The sequence below is a fragment of the Apodemus sylvaticus genome, chromosome 11 (genome assembly GCF_947179515.1).
Source record: "Apodemus sylvaticus chromosome 11, mApoSyl1.1, whole genome shotgun sequence".
Lineage (NCBI taxonomy): Eukaryota > Metazoa > Chordata > Mammalia > Rodentia > Muridae > Apodemus > Apodemus sylvaticus.
Window position 1 is genome coordinate 12,014,494 of NC_067482.1, and position 24,860 is coordinate 12,039,353.

Sequence of the window (24,860 nt, forward strand, 5' to 3'; positions counted from 1 at the left end):
AAACATAACAAACAACAGTATTGAGCGGGCAGATTTATTTGCTGTCTTGTTTAGACCGGTCTGGGAAGGATAGCATTGGTTTTGATGTGAGAAAATTTTAGTTACCTGTTCATATTCAAGGCTACAGGACTTTGAGGCAGTGCTCAGCTTTCCTGTGTTTGTCTGGATTTACTCTGATAAAATCATGTTTTTATCGTGTTTTAAAAGGGATGTTATATGTACAGTGTTAGACCCTGAAACAACCCAAGTGCTTACTTATACAGAGTGTTGTAGCTATGTGTAGTGGTGAATTGACTGACCTCGAGCTTGCTAATAGCCATGGGAGTCACGTGTTATAAGTAGTCTTATAGCTGCTCTTAATAATTTATTTTTTATCCTTTTCAGATATTAGCTCAATCATGTACTGAAATCCTGGAACTGAGTCCTTCAAGTGTCTGTGTAGGGGGTAAGTGTTTAGAATTTAAAAATACCATGTAAGAAATTAGTTTTCTTTTTTTTCCCCTAGCTAAAAGATATGATTTGAAACTCATGTTGGAAGGAGAATAGCAAAATTAACTTTTCTGGCATCTTTCTATTTTGTGTGTGTGTGTGTGTGTGTGTGTGTGTGTGTGTGTGTGTGTGTAAGAATTTTTAAATAATTCCTTGAAATATTTCTATTTTAAATTCAAATTTTTTAAGATTCGAATGTTATTTTAAATGATGAGCATATCGTGTGACAGGCTTTTAGAGTGTTCTGTATATTCAGTTCGTGTTTGAGACCCTTTCTATGGCAGATAAAATAAAATGTAGGATCCTTTATCTGATTGGGTGGTATCTGGAACTGCAGAGCTCTATGCTCTAAGGACCTGGCCATGCTATCACATCTGCCAGCTCCAGGCACGCACGGAAGTGACGTAGAGGCAGAGTGCAGGGAGGAAGCGATGGGTTCATCAGCTGCTTCTCAAAGCAGAGCAGGCTTAGGTTCCCACCTCCCAGACATCCTTGCCCAGGCAGTCTGTGTCTCCCCAGCCGGTTTTCCTCTTCAAGTTGACCTAGAGTTCTTTTTAGAACGACTTTATTTAGAAATGGAAAAAAAGCCCCACCCTGAATAAGGAGAAGGGGGATGTATCATGTAAGCTCCCTTCACACATGGTCATTGAAACACTGGGCAGGAAGCACGCACAGGCACATTCCAGAGCAGCAGGGCCTTGTCTAAGGATGGAGATCATTTTCTAGGGAAAACATAGACAAGTAGGTAGAAACTACACCAAGATAATAGCTTTTCTTTATTATATTCCTTCTTGAGTCTTCCAGGCTGTGTTCTTTAACTATACAGTTTTACCTAGTCACATTAACATTGCTATTCAGGAGTTGTATAATCCCAGTTTGCAAATGGAGAAAGTGAGGCAGAGGCAGGTTCAGAGATTCGGTATATGCCAATCATTGTCCTTTAGATTCTTGTCCCTCTGACACCAGTACCCGTGTTCTTCCTGAATTACATGTTAGGTTTACCTGCATATTATTAGAACATACAAGTACATGTCCTTTGATGACATGGTGAATGGGAAGTGTCCTGTAGACTTTGCTTTGGTAGCTAGTGACACTATGTCAGGGATGATGTTAGGAGAAAGAAGTCTGGAAGTATAGAGGGTGTCAGGGTGAATTAAACAGAAGGAACTCTGAGCATAAAAGTCCATTTAGGAATCACAAGTGACCTCCTTTGCCTGGTTTGTAAACTTCAACAAAATCTGAGCTATATATTTAATACACATTGAAAAATAAGAACAAACCCCCAAAATATAAAAATCCCGAGAACTTCAGTTCAACCAACATATTTATGCTATTAAAGTAGGAACTTTCTCACAAGATAGATCTATGATGTGAATGTATGAGTGTGTGTGTGTACACATATGTGTGTAGGCTTGTATTATTTCTATGTTCTTTCTAGAAAAGTTTTGCTGATTTTTTTTCATGGGGTTTCATGATTTTTTTTTACAAGCAAAAAATCATGGGTTTCATGATTTTTTTTTACAAGCTACTTTTGCCTTGAAGCTGCCCAATTCCTAAATCGTAGTTTGCTCACATCAACTCTTTAACATTTCTTTCTTCAGTTTGCTTTTGGTACAAGAGGTCATCGCCATTGGGATCACTAACATATTCTATTATAGTTAAGCATCAAGTATTCTCTGCCCAGTGAAAGACTGAGTCTGTCAACTTTTCTTCTAGCATATTCTTTCATATTCATTCCTTCTCGAAAATTCAGAGCCTTTAGGCATTGTAGATAGGGAGACAATAAAGCAGCTTCCTCTAGTCTCTGCCATGGCTGTCAGTAATCCAAATGCCAGAACACCTGTTGTATTGCAAGCTTGTAGGCAACAGAAGACAAAACAGGTTGACAAGTTGTTTCTTTGTTTTTTTGTTTATTTACTTCCTGAACTTAATGACTGAGAATGGAAGAAAAAGAGCAAATTCTTTTTTTTTTTTTTTTTTTTTTTTTTTTTTTTTTTTTTGGAGAAAAACCTATAAGAATAGAATTGGGGGAGTTGAGATCAGCCAGGTAATTAATTAAACCAAAGTAGCAGCTCCATGTGACCTAGAATGCTATCTCCACCTAGGCAGTCTACAGGAAGCAAGCTTGCCTGGAGTCGCATATTCACGGTTATTGGTGGACAGGATCAAATATGAAGATGTGTGCTGAACCTCTTGATGCTATGGATGTCCTTAGTAAAACACTGGTTATGGTGCTCATCTTTTTCTTTCTTTCTGTTTTTACCTCTAGAGAAATTTCAAGTTGTTCTGAGTGGAAGAGCAGTCACGTCGATCAGTCACGATGGCAGTGTCCTGTGTACATTCACTGCAAATAGCACATACACAAAGAGTAAGTCCCCAGGAATGCCAACGTCCCCTAAGTGTCTTTATTACACATTTATTGCGCATCTTGAGTATTATTTTTTCTTCTTTAAAGAGTATTTATTTTTATTTTATGTGTAGGAGCATTTTGCCTACATGCATTTGCATCTAGTGAGTGCCTAGTGAATGCAGGGGCCAGAAGAAGACATCAGATTCTTTCAAACTGGAGTTATAGATGGTTGTAAACTGTTATGTGGGTGCTGGGACCCAAACCCACCTCCACTGGAAAAGCAGCAAGTGCTTTTAACCTCTGAGCCTTCTCTGTAATCTAAAATATTGTTTGTTCCTTCCTTCCATCATTCCCTCTTCCTTCCTCCCTCCCTCCCTTCCTTCCCTCCCTCCCTCCCTCCCTCCCTCCCTCCCTTCCTTCCCTCCCTCCCTCCCTCCCTTCCTTCCCTCCCTCCCTCCCTTCCTTCCTTCCTTCCTTCCCTCCCTTCTTCCTTCCCTCCCTCCCTCCCTCCCTCCCTCCCTCCCTCCCTCCCTCCTTCCTTCCTTCCTTCCTTCCTTCCTTCCTTCCTTCCATCCTCCTTCATTTCTTCCTCCTCCTTCCTTTGTTCCTTCCTTCTTTCTTTTTTTATTCAATTAAAATCAGCTATGCTAGTTTTTCATTAGAGAAAAAAGAAGTTTCCATAATAATAATATGAATAGCAATAATTATTTAGTAGAGACTAAATAATTGCTCATGACTTAATAAACACTAGACCTTGATTTCAGTAACATCATTATTCAGAAGATGATCTTTGATGTATGGGTCACCCTCCTGTGGTGAAATAGCTAGTAACAGGCAGAGAAGAAAGTTGAAGTACCTGGATCTAAGGTTTTGATTAACCACCTCAGTCATGTGATCAAATCACCCTTTGTGTAGACTTATGTTTTGCCACTCTTGACTTAAAATGCAATTGTGTCAGATGACTTCACTGCCTGCTGCCGTAGTATTATTGTTAGGTTTTGCCATCTCTTCTCAAGATTTAACGTCAAGTAACTTTTCAGTTTCTTGACTTTCTTTTGTTGTTTGGTTTGTTCTTTGTGCCATTAGCCTTTTATGCCTCCAGTGTTCTCCAAAACTGAGTTGGATGGTAGTCTGCTCATCAGTGCCTCTTGCTTTCCTGAGTATGGTGGTTTGATAGTGAAGTGGGTTTTTTTCAATCAATGGGTATTTTGACTTCTATAATCTATGAAATCTGGTAGAGCTGTTTTAAAGAGATTCATCTATAACTCTGCAGTTTGTTTGATGGTATTAGAAGAGTTTTGACCACACAGCAAATTGTCAGTATGTGCTTGTTGGATTAGAGAGATGGGCATCTCAGTTTAGTAAATGTGGCCAATTCTCTCTCTTCTCTGTATGAGAAATACCATTTGTTAAGGCAAAATGATATTTGTAAAAAATGCATAACAAATTACACAATTGAACAGGGAAGACTAACTTTATTTCTGTTCAGTAGTTATTAGTATGAAAGTGCTGGATTTATTTGACTCCTTTTGATTGCACATTTGGCTTGATTATAATATGGACATAGATAAGATTCAGTTTATTGAATTCAATTCTCAAATAGATGGAGGTGGAATAGTATTTTCATTATTCGCATTCTGAGATGATTCATTTGCTTATGTAAATTTCCTCGATAGTTCTACTCCTTGATTAATCTTCACACACACTGTTAAAACTCTAAGGGAGTTTAAGCATCCAGCTTGTTAAGGTGTGCTTATATGCTGTAGAGTGCTATATACGTATCCTTTGTTCATCCATCCTAAATTTTGTTTCTTAGAAATAATATCTAATTTACCCTTGAATAGCTGAGGTATTTGAAATGTTCAGGATAAAAAGTTATAATTATAACTGTATATTATTATCTTAACTAATAAATCTAACTTTTGATTTATCATATTTTATACTAAGATTTTGCAACTCTTCATGTTTTGATTTTCTTTCTTTTGCCTTTTCAGCCAGACTTTAAATATATGTGATATGTGTGTGTGTATATATATATATATAAAACTTTAAAAATATTAAAACTTTATATATATATATATAAACTAAAAATACTATATATATAAAAACTTTAAAGACTATATTAGTGATTCACAACTTGTTATTAACTAAATGATGTTCTGTATTTTAGGCGAAAAACCAGTGAGTGTTCAGCCCAGTTCCATCCTTTGTCCTGCACCTGTCCTGAACAAAGCAGGAGAGTAAGTACATCACAAGGACAACTCAACATGGAGTTCGTGTTCCTGAGTAACTGGTGACTGCTCTGCTCTGTGAAGGTCTCTCTCTCTCTCTCTCTCTCTCTCTCTCTCTCTCTGTCTCATTCTTTCTCTCTCTCCCCCATCTCTCTCTGTCTCTCTCTGTCTCTCTGTCTCTGTCTCTGTCTCTCTCTCTCTCCCCCCCCCCCATGTGTCATCACATAAAAGTCTTTCTTCCTTGATTAAAAACAAATAACAACCAAAGCAAACCAAACATAAGCAATTCCTAGAAAACAGCAATTGCACATTGGTCATTTCGTTTGCTTATTTTGTCTTTTAAGTACAAGCCCAGGTTGGGCTCAAACTTATTCAGCGGCCTGCACATAACCAGAGCCACACAACCATTAGTTTGAACTTTATAGTACTGAATGTACATACTCACAAACACACACAGGAGTTCCAAAGTAAGATTTTAACTGTTTGCTGTGGAATTTAATAAATATTAAATATAAAAGCGAGTAGAACAAGCTCACAGTACATATTAATTTGGGCTTTATTTCCCACTTCAGCTAATCCCACACTGCTACTCCCTCTTTCTTTTGTGTGACAGTAGACCACGAAGAAGATTCTTATTTAAATTATCAATGCAAAAATAATTTTAATAGTCACAGTATTTCTACTTGATTTTTCTTATACTCTTTAGTATGCAGCAAATAATTCCAAAAAGTTGAGATGTTCTCTACTTTGATATTAATGGGCACAATTTTCATAGTGCTGTCCCACGTGATGGAATTACTTAATGATGGTATTTTCCACAGAGCAGAAACATAGTAAACACTAAAAGCATAATCTCCAGTCAAAAACAGTGTCCACACAGTGGAGTTTCTTTTCCTTCATTGAATCAAAGAGAATAAATTTTGTATCTTGCTATCTGCATGGTACTTGTTTTTTATGAAAGTATTCAATTTAGCTATTGTATAGCACTTTCAATAGCCAAAAAGAAAGCTAACATTATCACTTTTGTATTTTAAAAAGATCAAAAGGGCTATATTATATAACTTCAGAACCTAGACTAATTTCATTTTTTTGCCTGTGTGTGTTCTGCCTGATAATCTAGCATCAGTGATGACTTGTCCATGGCTTATTGAGAAAGGCATTGGACTTTATGATAGTTCAGTTTTTCATGACATCATCTGGCCCCACATATACAGTAGAATTCAGTGATCTTGTTGTAGTAGGCATGACAAACCACTGAAGATTGGACTTGATCAATTGAACTTGAGGTTTCATGTTCCTTGGCTGTCTTCATGCCTCTTGGCTCAGTCTGTCCTAAGTTATATTTTCTAGTCTTCCCATTGATTATAACATCTTTTTTCTTTATCATTCAGATAAAAAACTCTTAGAATTATAATTGATTCATTCTTATTTCATGCACAGTTTACCTTGAACTCACTCAGCACTAAGTTTGGACCATGACATCCAATATCAGATTGCTCCATCTGGGCAGTCCACGTTGTCACGTGCCAACGTCAGTAATCTCTTTGTTGGTCTTTATGCTTCTACCGTTGGCTTCAGTGACCCTACTGGGATAGATAGGCTTGTGCTAGTTACCTCTGCAGGTAGGAATGTCGGGAATAAGTTCCTCATCCCACTCAGGGAAAGGAGAGCTGACAGTTCCCCATGTTTCTGTAGGACCCAAACCCTCACTCCCTCCACAGGCCTCTCTTCATTGCTTCTCTGCTCACCACTACGTCGCTATGGCCACACCTCTGCCCTTTTTTTCTGTCTCTTAACTCATCAGCTTACACTTCTGCCAGCGCTGTCCTACTTGCTAGTCTCTCTGCTTGGACTGATGTTCTCTTATCTCCTTAAGTCTTGTTCAAATGTCACCTTCCCAAGAGGGTAAAACCCTTTGTACTCACCCTGCCCCAGCAGCCTCCCCAGTTTCTTTCCATGTTCTTGTTTTTCTCTAAAATCCTTAATGGTTACTGCCTTTCCTTTCTTCTAGGATAAATGTCTTCTTTCCTGTAAACCCCCTTGCATTACCCAGTGCCTACCATTGTACAAACTCACTAAGTACTTGATTGCTGAAAGGTGGTTAACTTTTTCTCAAATTGTTTTTTTTTAACCCATAAATATAAAAAGTTAAAGGAGATCATTCAATTTCTGATGGACGAGGACTTTATCAGCTAGCAGAAAATGGTCAGAATTTTATTTTAGGGTGACATACCACTGACAACACAAAATCATGAGACTTTAAAATAAGTGACTATTGAAGAAGAGAGTTTTCTCTTCTATGTAGTTAAAAAATGAAATTGTACTTATTATATGCCATATATTATTTCAAATTTTAAAAAATGTTTACTTTGACTCTTGCTTACCTCTGTATGTGTGCGTGCTATGCGTATGGGTTCATATGTGCCTGCTGTGGTCATATGGAGGTGGGAGGGTGGCTTTTGACTTCCCTTAGGCATCTCAGGGACCAAACTCAGGTCCTCAGGCTCAGCAGCAGGCACTCTACCTGCTATCTCCTAGGCGCCTCCTTTTGAACATTGTAATATAGTAACTATTGACACCCTTTAATGCTTTGCAGACAGGATAAATACTTCAGGTACATGATTTTTACAAACCTCACACATAATGATAAATATTTGGTATAAAAAAAGCATCATTCATTTAGCTTTTGGTATTGATATTTTGCTTGTACGTAGAGAATGTTTGGGGAGGGAGATTCACCCAAAAGAATTGCTTTTGCACTATTTTGTTTCATTTTGGTGTCAGACTCTAGCTAATCACTGAGGCAACATTTTAGAGAATTTTGTAAATATTCTAGGTGCTGGGAAATACCATTGTATTCACTACTTCCTATGCTGTACATAATTTAGACTATTTTCTTTGCCTTGACTTCTCTTCGGATCCTTTCTGTACATGACCAGTTCTTACGAGGTTGAATTAAAATCAGCAGAACCAAGACCATTTAGCCTTGTAAGGCGGCCGAGGCTTAATATGTTTGCCTAATTACCTTTTGGCTAAAGATTCAAACCCATTAAATAGCTAGTTAGTCTGTGTTTCAGATGAACACATCTGGCCCATCAGTGAAGGGAGGCTTGTCCTGTGTGAGGGTGACAGATGTGGTGATGGGTCCCCCTCTTCTCTCACCTAAATAATTAACAACTCACTGGTGAAGTAAGTCCTAGACAGAGAGCCTCAAAGACAGATGCATGGTCTCAGAGCTGACCCCCACTCCTGCCTCAGCTCATTAGCAGGCTCTGTTACTTCTTCTCTCCTCTTTGTGATGCATGTTTTTTTTTTTTTAAATGTGCTTGTGGATTTTGATTTAAATGAGGGCTAAGATGGATGTTTTCTGGGAGGTGGGACTAAGAGCCTGCCTCATCAGAATGGCTAAGATGTCTTACATTCAAATATTTATGTTAGGAAGTAAAGACGAGTTACATAAACAAGTTACAAAAACAGGTTACAAAAACTCCAATGTGGGAAAGGGATGTGTGTGTGTGTGTGTGTGTGTGTGTGTGTGTGTGTGTGTATGTATATATAATTGTCAGAATGGATCCTAAGTCAGTATAAATTTGTAAGATTGCAAATTTAATTAATGAACAAGTTTCAAAACAAAGAACTTCAAAATGCCTGTGCAGCTCCTCTCTAGGAATAACCCTGCTGAAAAGATCTGGAGTTGGGCTTCCAGCAGCTTTCTTTGAAAGAGATCAGTCAGTGTTTACAAAATTTACTTGACAGAGATTTTGGCTAACGTCTTAGGATACAGGACAGAAAGTATCCTAAGTGGAAGGAGTTGGGTTTTTCCAACTCTTCTCACTGGACACACTTTCTTTTTAAAAAAAAAAAAACAAAAACTTCATACACTTAAGAGTCACCTTAGCAAAAGTTTTGGTAGATTATTTAGTTTCTTTGTGTCAGGTGCTTATCTGAAGCAGGATGCCTTCTTTGAGTTTAAGTAGGATGGCCTCCTAAAAGTTCTTTGACTGGTCCCCACCTGGGACCAATCTCAGGTTCCAGGGATGCTATGCCATCAATACACATGCTGGCAACACAGAGGTTGTTCTCTGACCTCGTGTTCTGGGAGACAGCAACACTAGCACAGCTGCTCTGAAGGACTTGAGATTTTTAAACCTGTAATTTGACAAAAAGAACAGAATAAATTGGGTAAACATACATAAACACATTGTGAAGAAAGAAAAACAGAACAGAACGAGGCAGAGCCTTAATCTACAGCTTGCTTGATACGGATGACTTAAGGAGGCATATGGTATAGTTAAATGTGCTTTCAAAAACATTGGCCAGAATCTTCTGGCAAATATGAAATAAATATCTAAATCAAATGAAAGCGATAGCATTATTTCTCTTACAAGGCAGTGTAGGAAGCCACAGCCAGAGTCTTGCAGTTAGAGATGGTAGATGCAGGTCATTTGAAGGATCTGATACAGGATCTCTGGGATGTGTGGTAACTTGGTGGTGAGGGCTGGACTGGGTAATTGTTAAACATTTTTTCCTGAACGTTGTTACTTTTCAATATTAAGCCTAATTTATTTTGTCTGGCATCCAATTGACTAATTCGATTTATTTTTTCTTAGTTGGCTGAGTTTTGCTTTTTACCAAGCTTCTCTTTCTTTGCAAAAACATACCCACATATGTGTGTGTATCTATATCTGTGCAGTCCCTAGATCCTTTGTGTTGGCAGCAGGTGATACAAACATTATTGATTCAATCTGTTCTTTCTTGTAAAGAATGAGACTTGATGATTTAATTTGCCATCATGGGTACCAGGACATCAGTTATGCCTTTATTTGGATTATAACCATTAGAATCCTGATGAAGGAAGTTAAGCTGAGAATCTTTTTTGTTACTCTCATCTTCTCCCATCATGGAACATTCACCTTCTTTTTCCATAGAATAGTATCTTCTGATTATGCCAATGAGCACACCATGTCATATTTACCTGGTCAGCATTGTATCTCTTTGCCAAGTATCTGGTACAGCGACAGGCATTGTCCTTTAATAGGAACAGTGCTTACTTTGAACACATGTATGTGTGCCCCTCAAGATGTCCAACTGAGAATGTTAAATCACGTGCTTCCACGTCTCAGTGAAGGCCTGGCTCCTGAGTGCAGACACTTGGCCTCATCAGGCATCGGGGGTCAACGACGGGAAGGGTTTCACTTACTCTTTTCTTTTCAGCTACATTTCTTTTCTGCTACAGAGAAAGAAGAAATGACTAGCAGGTAAAGAGAAGCACTTTCCACCATATTGTAAGGAAGATATTTTCAAAAGCTGGAATGGCTTCCGTGAGTGTGTTGAAAGCTACAAGATGATGATGAACAGGAAATCTTTCAAGTTTACCTTTAGAACTTCTTATATACTTGCTTACAAAACTTACATTATCAATTTGATATCACAGAAACACTTGACATTTTTAAAAAATGCTTAAAGAAGGGGATTATTCATATAGAATAATGTACATATGTACACATATACACACATATATACATATATACATATATGTACACACATATACATACATATATTTATATGTGTATACACACATATACATATATATTGTATTTTTCTAAAATTCACCAGCTTATTAAAAAGTTGTTACTAACATTAGAGGGATTTACATTGTGCCTTATACGGGAACATTCATATATACTGAATATGCACTGGCTTCTCCTAAAAGCTGTCAATCATGCTGGCTGTAATTTTGTTTTGGTCAAATACATAGATAACTATAGAATAAAAAAAAATTATTTAATCTCTTTAATCCCTTTAATATCTTTAATGAACACAGTTCAACAGAATATTAACTTACATCTGTGCCCATAAATTGAAGTGGCTAATTTGGACTGCTCACAAACCTGAGACCACCCTTTGCTACTGAAAATCTGCATCATTCGCAAAGCTAATGCTAAGAACACTTCGCAGAGTATTAAGTGGCAGTGCTTGCTTTCAAAATGTCTGAAGTTAACCATGATTTTAATAACTTTTTGAATGGTTGCCAGTTTAATTTTCAGTGCGTGCAAATTGGAGGTAAATTATTTAGTGCTTCTAGTGAATGTCTTTAACATTTTCACTTACTTAAAAAAAAAATCCTCCTTAATGGATCGTAAAACAGAAATCTTTCCCAGAATCTTATGTATCTGTCTACCATCTGTCTGTCTGTCTGTCTGTCTGGAACAAATGTACCTATTTCAACTAGGTTACTGTAGGTTTAAATAGTAACCATATTTCATGAAGTATGACATTTCTTAGATCAGAATGGCTCTAATGTAGCACTGAGCCCTCTTCCTCCAATTTTGAACTACTCGTATATCTGTTGGTGTACTAAGACGCCATGACTATCAGGACTAATTGACTTTATTTAGTCAACAATAAGTCAGAGTATAATTTACTCATTTCTCATGTAAAATAATTTAGTGTGTTTGACTTTGACTTTATGAGTTATTAATTGAGTACAAGGCACCATGAAAATATAATTAAAAAATCTTTGTACTGTGACAACGTCATAAAGGTTTCTTTGGTCTTTCGCGTTGAAGACCTGTTTTTTTTTTTTTTAATTTTTTTTTTATTATTCGATATAATTTATTTACATTTCAAATGATTTCCCCTTTTCTAGCCCCCCCACTCCCCGAAAGTCCCGCAAGCCCCCTTCTCTTCCCCTGTCCCCCCACCCACCCCTTCCCACTTCCCCGTTCTGGTTTTGCTGAATACTGTTTCACTGAGTCTTTCCAGAACCAGGGGCCACTCCTCCTTTCTTCTTGTACCTCATTTGATGTGTGGATTATGTTTTGGGTATTCCAGTTTTCTAGGTTAATATCCACTTATTAGTGAGTGCATACCATGATTCACCTTTTGAGTCTGGGTTACCTCACTTAGTATGATATTCTCTAGCTCCATCCATTTGCCTAAGAATTTCATGAATTCATTGTTTCTAATGGCTGAATAGTACTCCATTGTGTAGATATACCACATTTTTTGCATCCACTCTTCTGTTGAGGGATACCTGGGTTCTTTCCAGCATCTGGCAATTACAAATAGGGCTGCTATGAACATAGTAGAACATGTATCCTTATTACATGGTGGGGAGTCTTCTGGGTATATGCCCAGGAGTGGTATAGCAGGATCTTCTGGAAGTAAGGTGCCCAGTTTTCGGAGGAACCGCCAGACTGATTTCCAGAGTGGTTGTACCAATTTGCAACCCCACCAGCAGTGGAGGAGTGTTCCTCTTTCTCCACACCCTCTCCAACACCTGCTGTCTCCTGAATTTTTAATCTTAGCCATTCTGACTGGTGTAAGATGAAATCTTAGGGTTGTTTTGATTTGCATTTCCCTAATGACTAATGAAGTTGAGCATTTTTTAAGATGCTTCTCCGCCATCCGAAGTTCTTCAGGTGAGAATTCTTTGTTTAACTCTGTACCCCATTTTTTAATAGGGTTGTTTGGTTTTCTGGAGTCTAACTTCTTGAGTTCTTTATATATATTGGATATTAGCCCTCTATCTGATGTAGGATTGGTGAAGATCTTTTCCCAATTTGTTGGTTGCCGATTTGTCCTCTTGATGGTGTCCTTTGCCTTACAGAAACTTTGTAATTTTATGAGGTCCCGTTTGTCAATTCTTGCTCTTAGAGCATACGCTATTGGTGTTCTGTTCAGAAACTTTCTCCCTGTACCGATGTCCTCAAGGGTCTTCCCCAGTTTCTTTTCTATTAGCTTCAGAGTGTCTGGCTTTATGTGGAGGTCCTTGATCCATTTGGATTTGAGCTTAGTACAAGGAGACAAGGATGGATCAATTTGCATTCTTCTGCATGCTGACCTCCAGTTGAACCAGCACCATTTGTTGAAAAGGCTATCTTTTTTCCATTGGATGTTTTCAGCCTCTTTGTCGAGGATCAAGTGGCCATAGGTGTGTGGGTTCATTTCTGGATCTTCAATCCTGTTCCATTGATCCTCCTGCCTGTCACTGTACCAATACCATGCAGTTTTTAACACTATTGCTCTGTAGTATTGCTTGAGGTCAGGAGTACTGATTCCCCCAGATTTCCTTTTGTTGCTGAGAATAGTTTTAGCTATCCTGGGTTTTTTGTTGTTCCAGATGAATTTGATAATTGCTCTTTCTAACTCTGTGAAGAATTGAGTTGGGATTTTGATGGGTATTGCATTGAATCTGTATAGTGCTTTAGGCAAAATGGCCATTTTAACTATATTGATTCTACCGATCCATGAGCATGGGAGGTTTTCCCATTTTTTGAGGTCTTCTTCCATTTCCTTCTTCAGAGTCTTGAAGTTCTTGTCATACAGATCTTTCACATGTTTGGTAAGAGTCACCCCAAGATACTTTATACTGTTTGTGGCTATTGTGAAGGGGGTCATTTCCCTAATTTCTTTCTCAGCCTGCTTATCCTTTGAGTATAGGAAGGCCACTGATTTGCTTGAGTTGATTTTATAACCTGCCACTTTGCTGAAGTTGTTTATCAGCTGTAGGAGCTCTCTAGTGGAGTTCTTTGGGTCACTTAGGTAGACGATCATGTCGTCTGCAAATAATGATAGTTTGACTTCTTCCTTTCCAATTTGTATCCCTTTGACCTCCTTATGTTGTCGAATTGCCCGAGCTAGTACCTCAAGTACAATATTGAAAAGATAAAGAGAAAGGGGGCAACCTTGTCTGGTCCCTGATTTCAGTGGGATTGCTTCAAGTTTCTCTCCATTTAGTTTGATGCTGGCTACCGGTTTGCTGTATATTGCTTTTACTATGTTTAGGTATGGGCCTTGAATTCCTTTTCTCTCCAAGACTTTAAGCATGAAGGGATGCTGAATTTTGTCAAATGCTTTTTCAGCATCCAATGAAATGACCATGTGGTTTTGTTCTTTGAGTTTGTTTATGTAGTGGATTGTATTGATGGATTTCCGTATATTGAACCAACCCTGCATTCCGGGGATAAAGCCTACTTGATCATGGTGGATGATCGTTTTGATGTGTTCTTGGATTCGGTTGGCAAGAATTTTATTGAGTATTTTTGCATCGATGTTCATAAGGGAAATTGGTCTGAAGTTCTCTTTCTTTGTTGGATCTTTTTGTGGCTTTGGTATCAGCGTAATTGTGGCTTCGTAGAAGGAATTGGGTAGTGTTCCTTCTGTTTCTATTTTGTGGAATAGTTTGAAGAGTATTGGTGTTAACTCTTCTTTGAAGGTCTGGTAGAATTCTGCACTGAAGCCATCTGGTCCTGTGCTTTTTTTGGTTGGAAGACTTTCTATGACTCCTTCTATTTCTTTAGGCATTATGGGACTGTTTAGATGGTCTAGTTGGTCCTTATTTAATTTTGGTATTTGGTATCTGTCAAGGAAATTGTCCATTTCCTCCAGATTCTCCAGTTGTGTTGAGTATAGGCTCTTGTAGTAGGATCTGATGATTTTTTGGATTTCCTCAGTTTCCGTTGGTATATCTCCCTTTTCATTTCTAAGTTTGTTAATTTGGATACTTTCTCTGTGCCCTTTGGTCAGTCTGGCTAAGGGTTTATCTATCTTGTTGATTTTCTCAAAGAACCAGCCCCTGGTATTGTTGATTTTTTGTATGGTTCTCTTTGTTTCTACTTGATTGATTTCGGTCCTGAGTTTGATGATTTCCTGCCTTCTACTCCTCCTGGGCGAAATAGCTTCTTTTTGTTCTAGGGCTTTCAGGTGTGTCATTAAGCTGGTAATGTATGCTCTCTCCATTTTCTTTTTGGAGGCACTCAGGGCTATGAGTTTTCCTCTTAGCACTGCTTTCATTGTGTCCCATAGATTTGGGTATGTTGTGTTTTCATTTTCATTGTGTTCTAAAAAGTCTTTAATTTCTTTCTTTATTTCTTCCTTGACCAAGGTATCATTGAGTAGAGTATTGTTCAGTTTCCACGTGTATGTGGGCTTTCTGTTGTTTCTGTTGCTATTGAAGACCACTTTTACTCCATAGTGATCAGATAGGAGGCATGGGATTAGTTCGATCTTCTTATATTTGTTGAGGTCTGTCTTGTGACCAATTATATGGTCGATTTTGGAGAAGCTACCATGAGGTGCTGAGAAAAAGGTATATTCTTTTGTTTTAGGATAGAATGTTCTATATATATCTGTTAAATCTAATTGGTCCAAAGCTTCAATTAGTTTCATTGTGTCCCTGTTTAGTTTCTGTTTTCCTGATCGGTCCATTGAGGAAAGTGCAGTGTTGAAGTCACCCACAATTATTGTGTTAGGTGCAATGTGTGCTTTTAGTTTTAATAAAGTTTCTTTTACGAAAGAGGGTGCCCTTGCATTTGGGGCATAGATGTTCAGGATTGACAGTTCTTCTTTTTGTATTTTTCCTTTGACCAGCAAGAAGTGTCCCTCAGGGTCTCTTTTGATGACTTTGGGTTGAAAGTCAATTTTATCTGATATTAAAATGGCTACTCCAGCTTGTTTCCTGAGACCATTTGCTTGTAAAATTGTCTTCCAGCCTTTTACTCTAAGGTAGTGTTTGTCTTTGACCCTGAGGTGTGTTTCCTGTAAGCAGCAAAATGTAGGGTCCTGTTTACGTATCCATTCAGTTAGTCTGTGTCTTTTTATTGGGGCATTAAGTCCATTGATGTTAAGAGATATTAAGGAATAGTGATTGTTACTTCCTATCATTTTTGACGTTATTTTTTAAATTTGAATGCTTAACTTCTTTTGGGTTTGATGAAAGGTATCTATCTTGCTTTTTCCAGGGTGAAGTTTCCCTCCTTGTATTGGTGTTGTCCTCCTATTATCCTTTTTAGGGCCGGGTTTGTGGATAGATATTGGGTAAACTTGGTTTTGTCATGAAATATCTTAGTTTCTCCATCTATGGTGATTGAGAGTTTTGCTGGATATAGTAGTTTTGGTTGGCATTTGTGTTCTCTTAGAGTCTGCATGAGATCTGCCCAGGACCTTCTAGCCTTCATAGTCTCAGGTGAAAAGTCTGCTGTGATTCTGATAGGTCTTCCTTTATATGTTACTTGGCCTTTTTCTCTTACTGCCTTTAGTATTCTTTCTTTGTTTAGAACATTTGGTGTTTTGATTATTATGTGACGGGAAGTATTTCTGTTCTGGTCCAGTCTGTTTGGAGTTCTGTAGGCTTCTTGTATATTCAAGGGCATCTCTCTCTTTAGGTTAGGGAAGTTTTCTTCCATAATTTTATTGAAGATGCTTGCTGGCCCTTTAAGTTGTAAATCTTCACTCTCATCTATGCCTATAATCCTTAGGTTTGGTCTTCTCATTGTGTCCTGGATTTCCTGGATATTTTGGGTTACAAGCTTTTTGCATTTTGCATTTTCTTTAACTGTTGAGTCCATGGTTTCTATGGAATCTTCAGCATCTGAGATTCTTTCTTCTCTCTCTTGTATTCTGTTGTTGATATTTGCATCTCTGTCCCCTGATTTCTTCCCAAGGCTTTCTATCTCCAAAGTTGTCTCCCTTTGAGTTTTCTTAGTTGTTTCTACTTCTGATTTTAGATCCTGGATGGTTTTGCTTAGCTCCTTCACTTGCATGTTTTTGTTTTCCTGTAATTCTTTAAGAGATTTTTGTGTTTCGTCTTTCATGACCTCAGCCTGTTGACCAAAGTTCTCCTGTATTTCTTTAAGAGATTTTTGTGTTTCGTCTTTCATGACCTCAGCCTCTTGACCAAAGTTCTCCTGTATTTCTTTAAGTGTTTTTTGCATTTCCTCCTTGTTGGCTTTTGTATTCTCCTGGATTTCTTTCAATGATTTTTGTGTTTCCCTTGCAAGGGCTTCTAACTTTTGATCCATTTTCTCCTTAATTTCTTTATGTATGTCCTTCATGTGTTCCTGTACCAGCATCATGACCAGTGATTTTAAATCCAAATCTTGTTTTACTGGTGTGATGGGGTATCCAGGACATGTTGGTAGAGGAGAATTGGGTTCAGATGTTGCCATATTGCCTTGATTTCTGCTAGTGACGTTCCTGCGTTTGCCTTTTGCCATCTAGTTCTCACTGGTGTTAGTTTGTCTTGTCAGTGCTGGACTCACCAGTGCAAGCTGCCCCTTCCCAGTTGGCCTCTGGTGCACAGCTTACCTCCTGCACTGCTTGTAGACAGTGTGCTGCTGCCCAGGCTGTTCCGATCCCAAAGCAGGCACCCGAAGGCTCCCGCTGGGGCCCCGCTGGATTCACTGGAGCACACTGACTTCTCCCAGCTGGCCGCCCGGAATCCCAGCTAGCCACTTGCAGGACTTGGAGATGTGATGCTGCCGCCCAGACTGATCTGGATCTGGAAGCGGAGAGAGTAGAGCTGAGGGCTTCTGCCTGAGGCCTTGCCCCAGATTGTGTCTGTGGACCAGATGGAGCCTGTGTGCACCCCCAGGGAGTGCCGACGGTGTATGCTACTGTGACCTCCCCTGTGTTCTGCTCACTTCGCTGGGCAGCCGATCCGCCAACCGGGCTGTCGCACACAAGGTTAGCCTGGCCGCCCAGTCCCTGAGTCCAGGCAAAAGCCTGGGAGGCCAAGGTCCGAGCAAAGTTCCCCTAGGGCTATGACTGTTAATTGGGTCTGCCAGGTGACTAGGATGGCGGGCGTGCAAGCCCGCGCTCCCTGAAAGCGCCGGGAGAGTCTGCTTTGCTAACAATCACCTGGGCGGGTTGACTCACAGATGGCCCACCAAGCCGCCCAGATCTTGGGGTCAGTCCTGTGCCTTTTGGGGCCTGGAGCCCCGCTTTGTTAGCCTTAGGCTATGCCTGTTACAGGTCTGCCCGCCAGAGCTCTCTGTCATCCTGCAGGCAAAATGGCGGCGGCGCGCACGCAGGCCTGGGCAAAAAACCTCCTGGCTGGGTTGGCACCCCGATGGCCCCCCGACCCGCCCAGGGCCTGGGTGCAGGCCAACGCCCGTCGGGCTCAGACCACCGCGGTGTTGGCCTCGGATTATGTTTGTGTACCTCAGTCTGTCCGATCCCCGGAGTCCGGAACCAAGATGGATGCACCTCTCCTGACTGGTGGGAGGCCGAGTTCTCGAAGACCTGTTTTAAGGGTGGGATGAACAGCATATTGAGATGTCCAGGAAAAGCACAAAGCCTTCTCGTTCTGTCTGTGGTGGCCAGCAGAGGCAGCACATGGTTGGCCCTTGTCTTTCTGAGTTGTCTGCTCTAGGCTAGTCCTTGAGTGTCTCCTCATTCTCAGGGCCTCATGCTTTCATGTCTGTCTTCAGATGTTGCCGCTGCATCCAGATCCTGCCTTTCATGGAGTCTCTTAACTGTCAGTTTTCATCATGGCTGGATCCCTGACCTATAAAACCATCTCAGAGGCTTCTGTTCTTGCTGTCCAGCTCCAAATCTCCAGGCAGGATCCGATCATTGCCTTTGCACATCCCATGCGTACAGTTTGCAAATGTCTACCGACTTTCCTGTAGGTACATTTAACATAGAGGTTGCAAAGAACTTAGGCTTGGTCCTCCTTCTGTGCTCCCTACACAAGGCCATGCACACACTTGTAAGACAGAAATATTGAAGTCAGTCTTTTTCTTGCTTGCCTCCTACTTATATGGAGTGTCCGTGGCCCTTTAATTCCGGCATTAGATCTCTCAGTACCATTTGCATGTGTCCTTGTGGCCTCTATTTTAGTTCAGTTCCATGTTGGACTTTATCTGAAACAGACTCAGACCTTTGTAACTGGTCTTTGTTCTCTATAAACACATTCTTCAGATGTGTGCCCTATATTTAGAAATATCAACAAGAATGACATTTGTGCTGGGTGGTGGTGACACACACCTTTAATCCCAGCACTTGGGAGGCAGAGGCAGGCGGATTTCTGAGTTTGAGGCCAGCCTGGTCTACAGAGTGAGTTCCAGCACAGCCAGGGCATCATAGAGAAACCCTGTCTCAAAAAACAAAACAGAAGAAGAAGAAGAAGGAGGAGGAGGAGGAGGAGGAGGAGGAGGAGGAGGAGGAGGAGGAGGAGAAGAAGAAGAAGAAGAAGAAGAAGAAGAAGAAGATTATTTGCAAAACACAATTTTCACCATATTTTTATGATGCTCTTTACCTTTTCAGACTATTTATTAATTCCTGGAGATAGAATTCTTCACAGCTGTCCTTGTTATTATCTTTCCAGACTAAAGCTTTCTCCCCATTCTTTTATAGTCCTCTTCACTTTCTCAGAGGATCTTCCTCACTCTCTCACACAGTCCTCCCCTCTCTCTCACAGGTCATCCCAACTCTCTCACAGGTCCTACCTACTCTCTCACAGGTCCTACCTACTTTCACACAGTCTTCCCCACTCTCTCACAGGTCCTCCAAACTCTCACAGGTCCTCCCCTCTCTCTCACAGGTCCTCCTCACTCTCTCTCATAATCCTCCCCTCTCTCTCACAGGTCCTCCTCACTCTCTTTCATAATCCTCCCCACTCTCTCACAGGTCCTACCCACTCTCACACAGTCTTCCTCACTCTTTCACAGGTCCTTCAAACTCTCTCATAGGTCTTCTCCACTCTCACAGGTTCTCCCCACTCTCTCACACAATCCTCCCCACTTTCTCATAGGTCCTCCCCACTCCCTCACCCAATGCTCCCCACTCTATCACACAGTCCTCCACACTCTCACAGGTCCTCCCTATGCTCTCACACCGGTCATCCCCACTCTCTCACACAATCCTCCCCACTCTCTTATAGGTCTTCCCCACTCTCTCACACAGGTCCTCCCCACTCTCTCACAGGTCTTCCCCACTCTCTCACAGAGTCCTCCCCACTCTCTCACGGTCTTCCCCACTCTCTCACACAATCCTCCCCACTCTCTCACAAGATGTTGCTGGCATGTTCCATCTTGACTGTCCTCTGCCTCTCTTGTCTGTCAGTTTCTCTATCTGCAGAGACTCCTTTTTGGAACTCCTTATCATTTTTCAGGTTTATCTAATAGGTGACTGTCTTCAGGAAACTGATGTTTTTGTTGACAAGTCTGAATTATCTGTGCCTCAGTAGTATAGAAGATCCATGTTCATGTCTGTTTCACCTGATCTCAGTCACACTACATTGTGTGTATTCCCTTCAGTTATGTGGTGATTTGTTTTGTTATTATGATCATATTATGATCCCAGTTTGGCTGTGCTCCTGTTATAATGATTATTATTGGAATCTTAATCAATTCAAATGCCATTGTTGCTTTAACTGGTAAAAGACAGAGAGATTGATATTAGCAAACATTCATCAACCAGTTTGGAGTACTAAAACCAGTATGATTTTAGTATATCCATGGATATATGGATCTTCAAACACAAGTCAATAAAGAAAGCTGTAATACTGGGTTTAGTAAGATGTTTTATAACAGGAAATAGAACTGCAAACTTTTTTTTTTTACATAGTCTACATGAAATTAGATTGGAGTAATTTTTAACACTTTAGCTTTCTAGTAATTAGTAATTCTAGACTAGTAATTCTTTAGGGGAAAATCTTGTATAAATGTTTGCTTCTATACTCTATTTACTTGTATATTCTATATTGTCTATGCTGTTCTTTTAAGTGGCTTTAATGAAATTATAAAAACACATTGATGCTTTGAAAATCCTTCTAACACATAAATGAACATTACAAGACTTCAGAGAGCTCCTGAGTTACACACAATACAAGGAACATCCCTGTATGTTGTTAATCTCTTCCATGGAGCAACTTTGACATAGGTCTATATCCCTACTTTTAAAGGCTAGGAGTGGAATATTAAGACTAGATTGACATAAATTCATTCTTGGGGCTCTAGATTCTTCAACACATTTCGTTAATATGCCTGCTTTTACAAATCATGTTCACATTTGGGACAAATAAAGATGAAGTGTCCCTTTGCAGCCTATCTGTGTCCTGAACTAAGTAAACATAATATTTATTTAATATATTATAGCCCATAATTAGATCTCATAACTGAGAATCTGGATTCCATTGTTAGATGCATACTAACCAGAAGTAGAAGTGATAGAGGGATAGGATTGAACAATGTATTGGAATTAAGAGAAAGGACATAACATGTGGCAAAGCACCTACTATGTGCATTGTAACCTTGGGGCAAACAAAGCTCCAAAGCTTTAGGCTGCAGGGTGGCCTTTAACTACCTTTGTGCTTGGGGTCATCACTGGCTCCATGACAATGTTATACCATACCAGGAATTTAAGGATTCCCTCTAAAAGAACAACAGAATTCAAAAGCAGAATCAACTGTGTTTTTCATGTTCACAACTATTTTGAAATTCTTCTCTAAAAATTATAAGTATTCATAAATATGTATTCAAGAACAACTATCCTGTTTATAGAAAAAAATATACTGTAGTTAAGCATGAAAAATATGATGATAAAAAAAATCTAGATAAGGACACCTAATTTTTATGAGATAAATTTAACAATAGGTTCCTAAAATAAGTGTGGAGGATTAAGACTAGGTATGTTGGAGGAGTGAAGGTTCTCGGATTGCAAGGTTAGAGAGGTCTGAGCTTCTGGTGAGCTACCTTTGGAAACTTCATTTTCTTGACTTGCAAAATGGAAACATTGCCAGCGGACTACTGGGAGAATGAACTAATGTTTCTGGATGATTGGAAGAACTCAGTTTATGACTACTGTTGTTGACCATTTTGCCTGGATCCTGTTACTAATGTGTGCATTTTGATATATCAATGAGGACTATTGGCATTTCTTCTAGGCTCCACCGCAGTTACCAAGTAACATCCAGGTGTCCTTGACTCAAATCAAAGGGGCTGCTTGCCCCCTCCTCTCTCTTGCTCTTGTCCTCTTCTTCTCCTCTTGCTCCCTTCCCCTCTCCCCCCTCCTCTCTCTCCATTCCTCTTTCCCCATCTCCATGTGCTCACAGCCAGACCCTGCTTCTCTTCTCTTCTCTTCTCTTCTCTTCTCTTCTCTTCTCTTCTCTTCTCTTCTCTTCTCTTCTCTTCTCTTCTCTTCTCTTCTCTTCTCTTCTCTTCTCTTCTCTTCTCTTCTCTTCTCTTCTCTTCTCTTCTCTTCTCTTCTCTTCTCTCTCTCTCTCTCTCTCTCTCTCTCTCTCTCTCTCTCTCTCTCTCTCTCCTTTTCTCTGTCTCTACTACCCCTTCAAGTCCCCTCCTCCCCATGCCCTAAATAAACTCTATTTTATACTATACCTGTCTGTGGCTAGTACCTGGGTGGTGGTGGTAGGGGAAGAGAGGCCTCAGCATGGGCCCACAGAGGCACCCCCTTCCCCCACTCCTTACCTTGCCTCAGTCAGACATATCACTGTCTTCTCTCTATCTTTTTATATCACAGTAAGGACCATATATTAAAAAAAAAGCTTCTGGAGATTTTATCTGTATACCTCATTTCCACTTTACTGAGCCATGGTCATGTTATACTAGAATGTTCTTTGAGGATAAATAGTTATTTTGGATAACTAAGGTCTCAACATGTGCTTCTTCTACAGGAAAGCATGATTATAATTTTCAAACTTCATCCTGGGTTCTTATTTCATTCTACTAAGTGCTAAAATTGTGAATATTTTTGCTGGACTTTAAGTGCTCCATTATAAACAACTCCAGACAGTTTCTGCTCATCTCTTAAAGTGGAGTGAATGAGATTACCCTGACAAGAATATATTAGTATGAATAAAAATAATCTTTTCTCCAAATAGAACTATGTCTGCCCTGTCATCTGACTTCTCACATAAAAGCATGGGACTTGGAAATTAGGAAAGTTTATTTTGGATTCAGTTATGCTTAGTCATGCAAACAGCAAAACAGACACCAAGTTCTGCAGAATAAGCAACTTGATTTAACAACAACAAAGAGCCACTTGGCATTCTGTTTTGAAATAGTGCAAAAACTCAGCAAAATTCAAAATCCCCTTCTTTCCTGGTTCACACTGTTTTCTTCTTAACAAAGAGTTTTTGAAGTGGCTATATTAGAAGAAATGGTCTTAACAGGAATGTTCACAAGTTTTGAGTAAGATCTTACCTTGGATTTAAGCAGTGCTACCTTTCTCTGTGGCTCTCTTCCTGTGTGGATCTGAGCAAAGTTATCACATGGAGGGAACACACACCCTAAGAATGTCCATGGTGTCATTTCGTCTTGGTGTCATGAGTGGTGAGAGAGCAGGTTGGATCAGGTAGAATCCTGCATCCAAGACTTTTGCCAAATCTATTTGCCTTGAGTCTCCTGTGAAACTATGAAAGTCCTGATTGCTTTAAAAAGCTGCGGTAAAAATGGAGAAGTCTTCACCTTCAGCATCTCCTAGCTGACTTAATTATTGCTTCTTCACTCCTCTTGTAGAACTCTTGAAGTTTCAGTCAGCTTTAATGATGGGAAGTCTGCCGTCTCAAGATCCTTAACGATCACAGCCACAGAATGTGTGAGTAAAAAGCTAATTACCTTTTAAAAAGAGTTTTATTATGAGATTAAAACCTAGAGTTTTATGGAAACCACAAACCAAGAGAAAATACAAGAAAACATTTGTAGAATTTATCTTCATTTTTTTTCTGTTTTGACCTCTTTTAAAGGCTGTCTAATATACATTATATTTTAATATTTATAAAATCCCCCAAAGTCATACTTTAGATTTTAAAAAGTAAGAAAACAGAAATGAAGCACTTTTTAGGAGATTAAATATGGAAGTAATTTTTCTCTATTATGAAGATTTGATTTTAGTAACCAAAAATGTTGATCAAGTTTTGAAATTATTAGTGAGCTTTAACAGGTGATATCATCATTTTGTCCATATAGACTGAGTCTGTGCTTTCTAAAGTCAGTAAGAATTCTCATTCTGAGAGCTTGGTAATAGTGAAATTTGAAACTCTATTTCAGTTGAGTTATTTATATGCATCACTCAAAGTTAAGTATTTTGAAACATAAACTCCACTGAGACAGTTCCCCCTCCCCCATGGTAACTAATTTTGTATATTGACAGAAAGTTTTGATATTGGTTTGTTGAACATAGAACCAGGACCCTCTAAACTATATTAGATTGACTGCTCAGATATTGTTCTATATGTGTGTGGATGCAGATAAAGGATCAACCAGAAATTCTCTTTTCCTACAAAAGTTCAAAGTAGCAAGCTGAAGATATTGCCATATCATGTTTTTATGCATTGATTTAGGAGATACATAATGTTGCCCCTTCAGGGATACCTGTTTGTGGCTGTAAGACAATGTTGTAGGAAAAATGAAGCATCCACATGGGCTTTTGAGCCTTTTGAGCTCTTTGGATAATTTTATTAACATTTCTTTCTGTTTTGCAAATAGCAATTCTTTTTTTTTTTTTTTTTTTTTTTTTTTTTTTTTTTGCAACTTCTAGGTTGTATGGATGTTGCAATTTTTTGGTTTTCTCCTCTCAGGATGTGGTTGATTGAGGTTAACAAATATCTGTGCTGTGAAGTTAGTTGCTTAGGGCTTAGCTCACCGAAATGACACACTCTCTCCATCCTTCTCACCCTTCTTCATATCCTTCCCCCTTTTAAAAATCTTTCTTCCTTGCAGGCAGGAAAACAGATATTTGTTTCTGTCTTGTAGTCAAGAGCCAGTTCAGTTTGATGTGTAGGGACTCTGAGATAGAGTGACTCACCTGGTATGGATGTATACGGCCATCTTATTTGAGCCTGGTAACTTCTCAGGAGACTTGTTCCTGAAGGTTGTTCAAGAGTAAATTGCTTAGAAAGTGAATACTGGTATTTCAGAAGTGGGGAAGAGCTGGAGTTGGAAATGTGATCATTGAGTAAGGGGTCAAGGTGAGTCTTGTTGAGACGAAGACTTTTGTGTCAAGGTTGGAAAGGTCAGAGTGAGTCTTCAAGACCATGAGTTACA

At 39.4% G+C, this 24,860-nt stretch overlaps 1 protein-coding gene across 1 annotated transcript in view; it reads left to right on the plus strand.

Annotated features, from left to right (window-relative positions):
- Nucleotides 1-24,860, plus strand: part of Antxr2 (ANTXR cell adhesion molecule 2) — a 146,856-nt gene that overhangs the window by 43,255 nt on the left and 78,741 nt on the right. The window contains exons 8-11 of the mRNA XM_052198699.1: nucleotides 385-445; nucleotides 2,759-2,857; nucleotides 5,010-5,079; nucleotides 23,334-23,412. Coding sequence (XP_052054659.1) covers nucleotides 385-445; nucleotides 2,759-2,857; nucleotides 5,010-5,079; nucleotides 23,334-23,412 — 309 coding nt within the window. The remainder of the gene's footprint in view (nucleotides 1-384; nucleotides 446-2,758; nucleotides 2,858-5,009; nucleotides 5,080-23,333; nucleotides 23,413-24,860) is intronic.